This window comes from Pinus tabuliformis, chromosome 3_2 (assembly GCF_031772625.1).
Source record: "Pinus tabuliformis cultivar Carrire ecotype Pingquan chromosome 3_2, CPIR1, whole genome shotgun sequence".
Classification (NCBI taxonomy): Eukaryota; Viridiplantae; Streptophyta; class Pinopsida; order Pinales; family Pinaceae; genus Pinus; species Pinus tabuliformis.
The window spans coordinates 1,269,134,278-1,269,149,410 of NC_142302.1; the positions used below are offsets into that span (position 1 = coordinate 1,269,134,278).

Genomic DNA, 15,133 nt, shown 5'->3' on the forward strand with positions numbered 1-15,133 from the left:
TTAGAACTTTCGCTTAATTCAAAAGCCTGCTAACAGGCCAGCATGTTTTCACACGTGTTGTAATTATTTGTAACATTTGTCTTGAACTCTTGTAATGCATGTTTCTTTAACCTGTGTTTAACACTTTGATTCATTCAATTGTTCTAATATATATATATATATATATATATATATATATACATACACTAATGAAAATGTGTTGTATAAGTTGTTAACGTTGTCTTGCCTGTGTTGGTCACCTCCCGGACATGAGATAGAACCTTTCATGTAAACTTGCTATAACAACCATCGCACTCACACGGATTTCTTGATGCGTGTTGTATGTGCTATATTTCCTTGTTGTGTTGTGACTGCCGCATCCGTGTAGATTTCTCCTCTAGAAGTTGCAGACGTCCTGTTGTATTGTGTGTTCCTAACAAAGTTGGGTTTCCTCCCATCCGACTTGGGACTCACTCCGACCCTTCCTCTCTCCAATGAAAGAACCTTGACACAAGTAACACTATCAATCACCAGGCACGCGAACCTCACTACTCGAAGACAAAGCAGAACACTCCCTTGTGCTGACAAGCAAGAGCTAAGACAAACATTTAAGATAATGGAAACCAGGCCATCATACCGGATGGGACTCCCACACCAAACAGTGTGAGGTCTAGTTGGGACTTCATACCGGGGTGCTCCCCTGAATGTTGGTGGGTCCCGCACCGTCAACAGAACCAAAAATGGATGAGATGGATATATCTGTCATCTGAAACGTTCCATGGATCTTAAAAAAAATATGAAAATCTCAGAGAGAAATTATTCTTTTAGGAATGATACAGTTCTCTAAAGTGAAGGTTGCAATACTTCAAATAAGGATCTACAAAGGTTCAGCCCTATCCCCATGGATCATAGAAAATTTCAATTTCTAAGTATATCCTTCTATATGCTTATGATGATGATACAGTCTCAAGCTAGGACTGCTAAATAATCCTCCGAAAATATCTTGACATTACTCAAAACACATCTTATGAATACAGGAACATACCTTGATGACTTCCAACCTTTGCTCGTGATGATCGAGTAGTTCCTAGATTGGTGCCCATGATCTTAAGAGAATGTCACATATTTGTCATTCTTGAACTCAGACTTACCACGGAGGGTTGAAGGTTTAATTCAAGTCAATGAAATTCCTCAGATGCTTCTTGGTGATTGCAATCTCTTATGCTGGGCTTGTCCTCACCTGAGCTCTAATACCATGTTAATTTTAAGTTAACATGTTCTTTGTTTAGGTTAGTTACTTTTTTACCATTACTCTATTAGCAATCACACAGTAACCAATGAAAGAACATAAGCGATAAATGTTGAAGAACATAAATGTAAACAATAGAAGACAAGCCAAGACAAGAGGACACAAGATGTGGCACTAGTCAAGGACAAACCCCAATGTGGGGAAACCCTTGATCAATTCTTCTTATATTTTTCAATAGTTCAGCAGAGGAAGAGATAGAGAGAGTACAATCAACGTCAAAACACCTGTCCTGAGCCATTGACAAAATGCCAAAGAAGCTACCCAAACAAGTGTGTGATCCTGTCTTTGTACAGAAGCAGATTAGATATGTCCTAACCAGAAATCACTAGTAGTTACAAGATGATCTTTTGAAGGAGATGGATCAAGTTATGTGGCCTCCTTTGCTAAATATGATGAGCCCAAAAAATGTATTGTACTAGGAAAATATCTGAGATTATAACAGACCTGGTTAGGGCACATGCCAACCCTAGCCTACAACAACAACCTCTACGTTAGCCCCCATAACAAGCTTCATACTTCTTCGTTGACCCTTCATGTGATAGCGGATTAGGTAGAACAGTCTTATAGACCTCTTGGCCTCCTTCAAACACGAATCCAAACCAACTGAAGCTCTAGGAGGCACTGCGGCCTGTTAAAGAGAGGCTTCTTGTATACCATAGAAGCACATCTAGAACATTCCAACTTTATGATTTGCCTTAAGGATAATTTGGCCCTGCAGGAAGATATGACCAAAACGGTACTCATCTTAAGCCCAAACATGAATTTAGCAGACTCGGCCTCCAGCCCGAGGCACCCAGCTCATAATGCAGTGCAATCAAGACATCAAACAATTCCCTCCTTCCCTAAATCTATCTTCCTTCTACGGTCATTTCAGAGAGAGATGTGCGTCTAATATGATGTGTGTGAGCGCCTATTTATATACTATTCGTTGGGGTCAAGAGACGTGACTATTGGAATTAATGAGCCGATGTTAATAATTTGCACGAGATAAGTAAAAAATTGAAAATCACACTTTTGCTTGTTCGAATGAGACAATCTTTATATCGATTTTGGTCCTCTCGAAGAGAGGAATTCAATGTTGTAATTATCTTCCCTGGAGGAGCTGTCCAAAGTGGAATTTGGCCCTAGTTTCCAATTTTAACAATAATAAATAGAAGTTTGATTTATGCAAATGTGTGTGTGTGTTGTTAATTTCATTTCTTGCAGTGTATATAGGTTGATTGAATTTCATTTCCTATATTTCTTTGGGCCATGTTTTAATTTTAAGTGTGAAGGGTGATGATCCAACTGTTGCAAAATCAACAATACTGCTTTGAAATCAACATTGGTTGCTATGAAATCGTAACCTTGCAAATTTGCTTAACCGTAATTAGAACCGTGACACTGAACTAGGGTTAGAACCAAGAATTCGATATGTGAGGCACCATGTAGTTGGACCAAGGTAGAGAAGTTAGGCTCTAATTGGACTTACGTTTTGTATCGCCAGTCGATTTCCTTTGAATTAAGTCTTCTAAATATAGAATTGGTGGGAACTTTGATGCTTGTGTATACAGCACCAAGGGTCTCGTAAGTCAAATAGACCATGGGTTGACAAATTAAATAATTAATGAATACCAACATTACCTTAATTAGAAACAAGTATTCATGTTGTCAAAGATGAATGGAAGACTATTAAAACTAATCCTGGATTGTATGAATGGTTTGTGATGCCATTTGGCCTTATCAATGCACCCAGTGCTTTTATGAAACTAACGAATGAAGTCTTGGAGGAATTTACAAGGAAATTCATTATTGTTTATCTCGATGAAATTATAGTGTACAACCAAACGAAAGAAGAGCATCTCAAGCATCTTAAGCTAGTTCTGAGTACTCAACAACGGGAGAAATTGAAATGCAACTTCATGAAGAATAAGTTGGTGTATTTAGATTTCATAATCTCAAAGGAAGGACTAAAGTTGGATCCAAACAAAGTAAAAGCAATCATAAATTGGCCAATTCCATGAAATGTGTTTAAGGTAAGAAGCTTTCATGGGCTTGCAAGTTTTTATAGAAAGTTTATTAAAAGTTTCAACAGTTTGTGTGCATCCATTGTTGATGCCCTGTAGTAGGAGATCACAATTTAAAATTGCTCAAACAAAGGATTACAAAAAACCAGTTTTAGCATTTTCAGATTTTAGAATGTCATTTTAAGTTGAAGTGGACGCCAACAGTGTTGCTATTGGCGCAGTTTCGAACCAGGAGGGACGCCCAATTGCCTAATTCAACAAAAAGTTAAATGAAGCCAAGTAGAAGTATTATTCATATGACAAGGAGTTTTATGCTATTGTACAAAATTTGAAGAAATGGTGGCATTATCTTATGCCCAAGGAATTCATCTTGTTCACCAATAATCATGCTTTGCAATTTATAGACAATCAACCAAAACTAAATCAAAGACATGCCAAGTGGTGGACTTTTTACAAAACTTCACTTTTGTAATCAAGCATACCAATGGATCATTAAACAAAGTAGCATATGTTTTAAACAAGATTAATTTATTTCTATAAGAATTTCAGTTTAATGTTACAGGATTTGAAACTTAGGGAGATGAACAAAAGTGATGTAGATTTCAAAGAAGCCTATGCAACATGTGAAAATCTAGTGAGCACAAATACAACTCAATGGTCAAGCTACATGATTCAATAGGGTTCAATGTTCAAAGATAGTAAACTTTGTATTCCTAAATGTTTTATGAGGGATAATTTAATACATGAAAAACATAGTGGAGGATTATCTAGACATTTTGGAGTTGATAAAGCTTTTGCTATATTAACTTCATTCTATTATTGGTCAAACAAGCTAATGTGAAAAGATTTATGGAAAGATGCACAATATGTCAGGGAAAATGGAGGAGCCAAAAATGTCAGATTGTACTAGCGATTGCCAATTCCATTGTTGTGGATAGATTTTCTAACATGGCGCATTTCAATGTTTGTTTAAGAACTATTGATGCAACTAGTGTGGCAACTTTATTCTTTAAAGAAATTGAGAGATTACATGGATTGCCAAAAAGCATCATATTAGATAGGGATACAAGATTTGTGGATCACTTTTGGAGAACCTTATGGAAGAAAATAGGCACTAGTTTAAACTTCAATTCAACTTATTATCTGCAAACAACGGTTATGAATAGAAGTCTCAAAAGCAGGTTGAGAAGTTTGGCAAATGAGCATCCTAAGTAGTGGGATTAGGTGCCTGCTCAAGCTAAATATGCCTACAATGATTCACCTAATAGGAGTACATGGATGAGCCCATTCCAAATTTTATATGGAATGCACCCTGGGGGAGTGGAGTGTATGAATTAAGGAACTTGACAAATCAGGAGCTCAGAAGTGTAGTAGGTGAAGATTTTGCAGTATGCAATTATTTCATGAAACGGTTGAGCAACAATTACTAGAGAACAACATTAAGTATAAGTAGAGAGCAAACCTGAAGAGAACACCACTGGACTTTAAAGTTGGAGATCTAGTAATGACATATCTAATAAAGGAAAGATTTCCTGTTGGGGCATATAACAAATTAAAGCTCAAGAAAATTGGTCCATGTAATATTTTGAGGAAATTTTCTTCAAATGCTTACGAGATAGAACTTCCAAAAGATATTGGAATATCACCAATTTTCAATGTAGCAGATTTATATCTCTTCAATGAATCATCCAATGTTACAACAAGTGCACCTGTAAGTAAGTGATGAAGATCATACCAACAAGTGGAAGAAACAGTTGCCTAAAGCAACTAAAAAGGAAATTGAAGCCATATTGGATCAGAAAGTAATTAAGAAGACCAGAGGTAAAGAGTATCAACAATATTTGGTCAAATGGAAGTAGCAACCAGTAGAAGATGCTACATGGATGACATATGCAGACATCATGAAGTATGGCGCCAATGTTGAGGAGTATATGAACAATTATTTTCTTCCCTGGGAGTATGATGCAAGAGCATCTACAAGTCAAGATCACCTTTGAACTTCTTAGGTCAAAACCTCATTTACCAAGGGAGTTGGTTCCCTAATTTATTTTCCAAGGGAAGTTGGGTTCCCTAAGTTATTTGATTTTGTAATATTTAATATAGTCTAGAAGGAATGAATTTGTTAGGAAGTTAGATAGATGTCATTTATTTACTATGTAAAAGGGGAATTCAATATAATTGGGATTTGTTAGAAAATATATGAACAAGATTTGGTTTGTTAGATTGATTGAATGAGAACTTTATTAACAAGAGTCTCATATGTAATTAAATAGAAGAATAGACAAATGAGATAGAATTAGAGAGTTTGAAGAATGTAGAGCAAGAGATTTGTTTGTTTGTGAAGGGAACTTTTATTGTTTTCCCTTTTCATCTTTGGATTTGTATACATATTATAGTTGTGTTCAATCCCTCAATGTATGTTGTGTTCAGAGTATGTAATCAAGTTATCTATGGTCGCAAGATTGTGTTTGTAAGTGGCATAACCAAGCAAGCACGGAACTTATCATTCTGTGTATCCGGCTTCGCTTATATCTGGATTAAACATTGCACAAAAACTTATTCGGCATGGGACCAACAACAAGCCAGATTGTATTTGTTTAAGGCGCCACTAGGGTAGGTTATATCCAGCAAAGGTTTAGTTGACGAATACAAACCCAAGTCCGGAGAAATATGACTCTTCGAAAATGGTGTCACTTGCTAAATCTCCCTGAACACCAAATCAAGTCAAATATCCGGATTGGAAGAGATTCGGGTTGCAGAGGAATTGCCATTTGTTCAATTATCCCAAATACCAGATACATCTGAATCAAGACCATTGTGGGACCCATTGCAAGTGAGGTAAAAACTATATTTTTTCATTAGAGTTTATTGACCGGTTTACGAAATCTGGGCCTTGTAGCATCTGATTCTGTTGTATCTAGCTCCAACACCCGATATAACAATTGTTGAAAAACAAAACATCTGAATCAGATATCTGACCCAAAGGAAAAAACTTAAGTGTCTTTGGATATTGGAAAAACTAAAGGATCTGCCTGCACAAGAACAAAACCAAAACCAAAAAAGGATAAAAGGTGTACAATCAGGTAACGTATAAGATATTTAAAAAATTGTAATCAATAAGAATAGCATTGTAAAATATATTTAAAAAAAAATTATGCTTATTTTACTAACTACATCAAAGGATATATAGAAAGTTGTAATTTAAACACAATAATATACTGATACACAATAGCATAGAGCTATTTTTCATCCATGCAGAAGTTACAGGTGTGATCCTCTCTTGGTAAATAATTATGAAAAAAGTATTTTATGTTTCTATTGATATACACCCACTATTTTACCAAAAACAAACTACAAGAAGTTATTTGCAATATCCTACAAATTTTTATATTGGTCAAAGTTTACGTTCGTCGTCAAAAGAGACCTAACTATTTAAGATTTGAAATTAATGGAATTTTTTCTTACCGAGTCAACCAACACAACACACTCTGACCATTGAATATTCTCTTTTTTGGTTGTCATATTAACACTTCAAATGTTTCATGACTATAACATATTTATTATTTCTTTTTCACTATTAGAAATATCTCTCATTTCTATATTAAATTCGATCTTTTCACACTGTTTTCCTTGAAGCATAACCAAATTTAAATTTAGTATCTAATCAATGTCGAAATTGCTACTCCTTTAACATTTAACATTATATTCTAAATGGCCATTGTATGCAAAATGAAAAATGCAAGTTGTTGAAGTCATGGAATCATTCAATCAAAATTATTATGGCAGATTGATCTTCCTCTAGATATTATGTTTCAGTGCTCAAAATTAGTTTGCTCCCTCTAGATCTATTTTCAATGCTCATTGCATGGTTCCAAGGAATCTAACAAGTAAAGCTAATACTATGTGCCAGATGTGTGGGGCCTCCTGAGCTATTTGAAATATTTTGAAAGAATCTGCAGCTTAAAGTAAGGCACTCCTGTTTATTTAGTGACATGATCTGTTTTTTATGCCTTCTGTCAATTCCTATAGGTCCCTACCTAGTGTCTTCCATATTCACTTCTAAAGTCAACAATTCCTTCAAAGTTTCACTCGAAGTAATTTGCTTATTTTTCCCTACACTGTCTTTGGCCTCAGGATGCTATGTGATCTTGACATGGTTCTTCTTTTCATGCTGGCAATATATTCGTTGATCAATTTTACAGGTTTCTCTTCTATATCAATGAAACAAAGAGAAACAAGCAGCTCAGGTACGAAACGTTCCCAAGGTGGTTTTTTATATTGTATTAATTGCTTCCCTTGGAGATTATCAATACTATAGTATTGTATAGTATTGATTGCTTCCCTGAGATTATCCCTTGTATTCCTAAACTCTTTCATCACAGACCAAGCCCTTCACATTCTCGATTAAGGAGGTCATCATTTCAGCGATGATTTTGTAAATTCTTCTGATAATTTAAACTTGAAAATACTCCATAATGGCGTTAGTTCTTAATTGTCGTTATTGAATGCCCATGATTCATACCACTCAATTGTGGTCTCATCTAGATTCTAAACAAACTAAATGTAAGGTTTTGGTCTTCATCAAATCTATGAAATGTTATCTCAAATTTTAATTGACATCCAAGGAGGAACAAGGGAATCTATTCTCAGAAATTGGAAGCTTTCCTAAACGATGTACAAATCCATGATTAATAAGCATGTACAAGAGATTGAATTCATTTCTGCCAGCACTTCATGGGTCTGCATGGCCCGCTACTTCATCATCACTAGATTCTGAGTCGTTGTCACTGACTTCTTCATCATCACTGCTTTCCTCAGGACAATTTGAACCATTTTCTCCCTTCGCATATCGCTCACAATATTCTGTGAAAATCCATACACGAGTTCATAACTTGAACACACACACACTCTCTCTCTCTCTCTCTCTATATATATATATATATATATATATATATATAGTAGTTGATTAACAATTCTCTTGAAACAGGTGGATCATTACACATATCCTAAACATCAACAGAAAAATCGGTTGGCTAAAAGCATTTCTATTTCCATACCTTTAACTTTTTGGTCATATTGTTCCCTATCCCTCATCATAAGCGAGGCTGCATCTCCGTTTAATGGATCTGTCGGGTTTGGATAAAGTAGCAACTGTGGTAGAAACGATTCAAATACATTGACAAGGTCTGCATCAACAAATTGCCAGACATCATTGCAATGAATGAGCAAATGGAGGCTTCCAGAAAGATGTAAAGATGATCATCGTCCACAATGTTTTAATTGGTGTCCACGAAATTTCCTTACCAAACATTGGACTCCATGTTTGGTTGATAACATCCAAGCATACAGAGCCAGACCTAAAAGAAAAAAGGTAAGAAAGATCAAAACAACAACTCAAGCCCAACATTGACATTTTCTTGACGTTATAAATCAAAACTTAGAGCAGTTTGTATGCACATTGCTGTTTGCTTATCAGTAATTACATGATGCAAAAGAGAAGTTTAAAAGCAGATTACTTGTAGATAAACAGGAAGAATAGCTCACAGTTCATCAACATTTGGATGGAAGATTTTGTTCACGAATCCAATAGATGGCGATTTGTAAGGGTAAGCATCTGGTAACTCAACCCGGATCTTCCACACACCACCTTCGTAAGGGCCTAAAACGTTCCACGCAGTAGACATGTTATGTTGTATTTACAAACCAAATAAAATACTAACAATAATTTGGCTGTAGAAAAGACATAGCGACGTGAACAAATAAAGCAATAGATTTGATTGAGATTATGCTGAACATGGTTTCAGTGTTTGATCCAATCTACAAGCTCAGTCTGACCAGAGCATCCTTACCTGGTCAATTTCATTTTATTGTTATATAGGAAGACAGAAATAAAGAAATTACATTTGTCCACAGATGACCAAAGAAGATCAACTGGACTCTAAATTAGATCCCATGGAATAGAAAAGAACTAGGGTAGGAAAAGCCCTGGCACCGAAAAGTTGGTAAATGATAAGACACTAAAATAATGTGAACAAAGTAAACAATATAAACATAGCAAGTGAGAGTAACCCCAAATATCAGCAAACCTAAACTATAATACCCAAGTACATATACCAACTCACTTCAAGGAAGATGAAGACCAAATGTGCGTATTGAGACAAGAGATTGGCACCGTCACATCTGTATCAATGCCCAGAGTGGAAGTGGAGGGACCAACTACATCATCATCCACCATTATGAAAGAATCAATACAATTACAGGAACTAATAATATCTATAGGAGAGAGCCAAGCTGGACAATCCTCGAAGGAGACAAGGTGCATCAACTAGAAATTCCCCTAACATCCAAGGTCAATGGGCTTCCAGAAGTAGAAAGGATGTTAATATTGTATGTGTGTCACAATATATTGAGATACAGATGAAGGGCACTGGATGGTCCTTAATGTTCGATAGAAAGGATATTCATATCATATGCCTGCTGCCCTATACTGAGATGCAGACAAAGGGCACTGAATGATCCTCAATGTTAGATAGAAGCATATCCACAACGATGCCTAGAATAAAGGTGGGGATAGTGGGGTACTCTAGCAGAAGAACACTGTGAGGTAGAACACACACCCACTGGCCTATCTCTCTGTCTGTGGAATGACAACATCTAAAAAGGGTACTCAGTAGCCCCAATGTTGGAGATTGGCTAAAAGGAGGAGGAGATCCATGGGTAAAGCTCTGCTGAAGGTGGCAACCTCTAAAATTAAGAAGGCCAAGCATCTCTGATCAGGATAGTGGAAGAAGGCAGATAGGGAGCCTCTAGAGTCTATACAACAATGTTTTATATAGAGAATCTCATGTATTGGGAAATGCAAAACTATTTAATCAAAAGAAATGATTTCACGATACCATCTCATTTGGTACATGGAATTAAAGATTTCCAAGTACCAAAGAGGATTTCATGATACCATCTAACCTGGTACATGGAAGTAAATGTCAGCCTCTAATGACAATTCAGACACTGAAAAGGATAGCTAATTACAAAGGAAAACAAACAATAAGAAAGAAACAAAAAATATTTTAACTAGAAGAAAAAGTAAACTACTTAAATCTCCAGAAGAAACAAGTGGACCCAGAAAAGGGAAAAGTTCATAGTTTCAAATTTTATTACAAAGATTTTTCTTATTAAAAATAAGAAAAATAAGAAAAACTTTTTGGAAAGAGAAATCGCCCACAAAGAAAAACACAAAAAAAGTTCAGTTTGATCATCTCTAACCACTCTTTTGTTATTATATATATAATCCTTTCTTTTTCCTGTCAGAATAATAAGTAAACAAATAAAGAGGTACAAGACCATTCCAATGTGAGTACGTTACATAATTCCAAAATACCTAACCATTACTAATACACTAGTTAATAGATTAAATGCCTCATTATTACATCATTCTATTAATGATACTTTATTATATGCCCAAGTCCTAATTAACATGTAGTTCTTGTTGGAATTGTTAACTCCTTTCATAGTTTCAAATTTTATTACAAAGATTAAAAGTAAGGAAAATAAAATATACAGGCACAAAGAAAAACACAAAGAAAGTTCAGTTTGATCATCTCTAACCACGCTTTTGTTATTATATATATAATCCTTTTTTTTTCCTATCAAGATAATAAGTAAACAAATAAAGAGGTACAAGACCATTCCAATGTTCTAGGGAAAGATTTGAAAGAAAAAATTAGAATAAAAAACTGGTTCTAACATGTAGTCCAACTTTATCACTCTTACCATCTGAAGTCCATTCAGAGTAACAGGGATATATATTAGTATATTACAATGAGAAAGAGTGGATTTGTTCATTTATTATTAGATGATGTAATGTCTCATTACATAGTAGGAGAAGAGGAGTAAGTTACATAATTCCAAAATACCTAACCATTACTAATACACTAATTAATAGATTAAATGCCTCACTGGTTGACCAAGATAGTGTGTTTATCTCAGACAACATTCATGTATTTATATAAGCCTTATTACACTGATTTAATAGAGCGCTCGATACAATTTTGGTGTGTGAAATAATATCTACTATCCCCTTTCTGGTCAATGTGTAGAAGAATGTTGTGTTGTGCTTGAAGGAAAGAGCCTCCACATGTCTGCATGAGAAATCAAGACCGTCTCAAGCTGCCAACATGGAGGGATCACTCAGCTAGGATCAACTAGGAGAAGGCACGTGTAGATCTATGTGTTAAGAGCCTAATCTACTGAGCTGCCATTGAATCACTCGTTGTTGCTTTGAGAAAGGAGCTACCACGAGAAGTTGCTTTTGATTTCATTTTGTGAGAAGAAGTTGCCCACAAAGTGGAGTCTCACATGTCTATAAAGGTATCTTTGATGAAAAAAGAAATCATGCAAGATATGGCATAGATAGTTGGTTACCATTAAGGAGTTGATGCCAATGATGTGGCAACTGCCTCCTCACAACTGTCGACTTCTATTAGTGGCTTTAGAAGTACTAGGCTCTTTGGGAAGGTGATCAACAAGTTCACTGGTATAGGGGCTACCAACCATATTTCACAGGTCATCAATTGTCGTTGTTGATGTCTGCTTTCCAATGGGGTTGCCATCGACCCTCACAATACCAAAGATTCTTGACATTCCCATTTCTTTTGTACTCAAGCTTCTCCAACACTTTGGAGAAAATATTTTTAGGATCATACCATGGATGAAATTAAGGGGCTAGCATGTTTTCAAAAGGTTTTGAATGCAGGATTACCCATCGCAATCCCTATTGGCAAGGCTACACTGGTCGCAACATAAATGTTATTGGAGAAGCAAGCCACTGGTTGGAAATCACTCTGGCAACTAGAGAATAATGAGTACATTGGCTAGAGGCCTCTAATTGTAGTTGTCGATGTGGAGATGCTATGGATGAATTAGAGTGGGTTGTGCAACATTGGTTGAATAGAGGCATTCTAATTTTGTTCGACTTTTCCAGTGGAAAGCAACTTATTTGGGTCAATGATGGGTTGCATTTGCACATGGGATTAAGATCTAGAATTGAACATCGAACCTTCTTAAAGTCACTGCATGTCAACATTGTCAAAGCATGGTGTTTAACAAGCCTCGTTGAGGATAAGGAGGTTGACATTATAGTCAAAAGTGACTCAAAGGCAAAGAAGTAGCTCAATGTAATTACCCCATGCACTACACAAGTTTGTTGGACAAGGAAGGCAGATCACTCTTGAATAAAAAGGAGGTACTATAGAAAGAAATTTGGATGTTGAGGTTCTATGTCATGAAAGATTTAGATCTACATATATATGGTGTCCACTATTCTCGTGTGTGTGTCAAGGATTGGTGAATGGACTACGTGGATCTATCATTGTGTCACAATGAATGGAAATTGTTGGCGTTACCAGTGGCATGAGAATCACTTGGTGTGTCCAAGTTGATTTCTTGTTTGGTGGGTCTACGTTGAGCATTGGAAGACATGGTAATGGTGAGATTTTGTCTTTATAGTCTTGGATTTGCTCATGATAACATACATATTGAGTTTTGTAACTTCTATATGGTAGTAAAGCTATTTTGTAAGAATTCCTGACTCTAACAAATCACGAGAGAAGTATGGAGGTTCAAGACAAAGATTGAACAGAGATGTAGAAGATCTAGACAAAGACACCAAGTATGTAGATGCTTCCAAAAGAGGAAGACAATATTCCGATTTTATGTGTCATTAACTTGTTGATGATTGGTAGTCCTACATAGCAAAATTTATGATGTAAAATCAGTCCCGAGTCTACTGGGTAGAGTGTATTATGGCTAGAAGGGAGTTATAGTTGCACGTTTTGTTCCCCCTCTAATTATTCCTTGATGAAAAACTATTTGATGAATGTTGCACTATAAGTCCTCATTGGCAGTGTAGAGAATGTAAGATTGACTTGGGTACATCTCGTATCTAAACTATTTCCTAAAGAATTGGTGAGCGGTTGGGTACCTAGGTGTCTCAAAAGATAGAAAATTTCCATATTATGGCTAGTTGCTCAGTCTTTCTAGTTTGGTTGATATTAGGCCCTAGTGTATAATAGGTTCACAGTCAAACTATGTGGTACTAGTAGTACAATTGGTTCCCAATTGGTGTGTGTTTGAGAAGGCAATTCTATGAGTAAATGGAGGAGCATAAACACCTTTATGGTTTTGAGACAGAAGCGAGTTGCTTGGATGAATAACCACTGGTTGTTTATCGTGGCAATTAAAATACAATGAAGTTGCCTTGTTCCTGCTAGACAAGCCAAGGGTTGATTGTAAACTGAATTTTGAAGTGGAATGGTGAGTTTGCAGTAGGAAGGACAAAGAAGTTATTTGGGATACACCAAAGAGTTCTTTTTGGAAGGGAAGTTGGTGATAGTTCTTGTGACAATCTTGTGACAATATAAGAATATCAAATGATGGTGGATAAACAAAGTAAATTTTGTGAGTTGTGTAGAACGAAAATAGACTTGAGTGGGCCATGTGTTGGGAAGATGCTTTACGAGTGGACCATGTTGGTTGTAGAATTTGGGAGGTGCCTAAAAAACAAAAGTTTTACATTTAGGGGGAGTTCATCAAGAAGTTGAACAAACCATGGACATCTTCTTAACTACCAGTTGTAGTGGTTAGATACCCATGTATTTTGATGGATGGTGGTTCCTTTATATGGACTTTGACAATTTGGTGATGTCTACATAATCGAGGTATGAGGTGAAGGTACCAGATAGGACCATATATAGACATTGTTCATTAGGAGGTTCTTCAATTCATAATGGAACACTTGTTTTGGAAGACAAGATGATGATGAAGACAGAATGTAACAAATACTAAGACTAGTCATTAAAGTAGAGTGTTGGAATAATTAACTTTTACTTATGTGTGATAATACACAAGTTCAACATGCTACACTCCTTTCCAAGCAATTGATTTGTATGACACACCTCCTAGTGATATGGAAGAGGAGGATTCAGTAATCAAGCATTCTCTTAAAGAAAATGGTGACAACAAATAGATCGAAAGCATTGGTGATTTCCTAAAGATTGATCAATGCAAATGGGATATGAGCTATGCTAACTTTGATGGTGATCCCTTTTATGACACAAACACTGAGGGACATGAGATTGCAGATGTGTTGACCACTCCATGTCAACTACCCCATAGTTGTACATTTTTTTCGCGCAAGGATTTCCATCATGTCCGAGCACTCAAATGATCCACAAATTCATCATTATGAGCTATATGTACACTTGAGTTTTGTAAACCCATTTTGCATTTTGTAATGTAAATGATCATAGTAAGACAAATGTATGTAACAACCTAGGTAAATTTATTTTTCTGATGATGATTTCTATCTAAGGAGGTTTTTCGTCTCATCGATTCATGTGTGTTTCTAAACACGGATGATCGGCAAAGTTTTTCCCTCCAGCCTCATCTCAAAGCTAGAGTGGATTTTTCCGTCGGGATCGGTTTTTCGTCTCGTCGATTCATGTGTGTTTCTAAACACAGATGATCGGCAAAAGTTTTTCCCTCCAGCGTCACCCCAAAGCTAGGGTGGCTTTTTTCGTCAGGATCTTAGATGAGTCCTAGTGTTATTTATCGAGTCTCTGTAAAAGTGATTTGGGAATAATTCTAGCTATTTGGTTAGATTATTTTATTACAAGTCACTTAGTCTACTAGATCATATTTTGAGTCGCAAAAATGGGTAACTTATAAAGGGTCTACAACGAACGTATGTTCCCCCTTCATGGGTTAGAATGCAATATTTCGTGTAAATAATATTTTAGCTATAATACTAAAGTATTAGAGGGTTGGAAAAATTATTAATCCC

At 36.0% G+C, this 15,133-nt stretch overlaps 1 protein-coding gene across 1 annotated transcript in view; it reads right to left on the reverse strand.

Annotated features, from left to right (window-relative positions):
• Positions 1 to 7,722: 7,722 nt before the first annotated feature.
• Positions 7,723 to 15,133, reverse strand: part of LOC149185366 (ubiquitin-conjugating enzyme E2-23 kDa-like) — a 57,774-nt gene continuing 50,363 nt past the window's right edge. Inside the window, exons 2-5 of the mRNA XM_089417911.1 lie at positions 8,839 to 8,953; positions 8,599 to 8,651; positions 8,352 to 8,480; positions 7,723 to 8,157 (exon numbers count right to left, since the gene is read on the reverse strand). Of these exons, the coding sequence (XP_089274037.1) occupies positions 8,027 to 8,157; positions 8,352 to 8,480; positions 8,599 to 8,651; positions 8,839 to 8,953 (428 nt within the window). The 3' untranslated portion in view covers positions 7,723 to 8,026. The remainder of the gene's footprint in view (positions 8,158 to 8,351; positions 8,481 to 8,598; positions 8,652 to 8,838; positions 8,954 to 15,133) is intronic.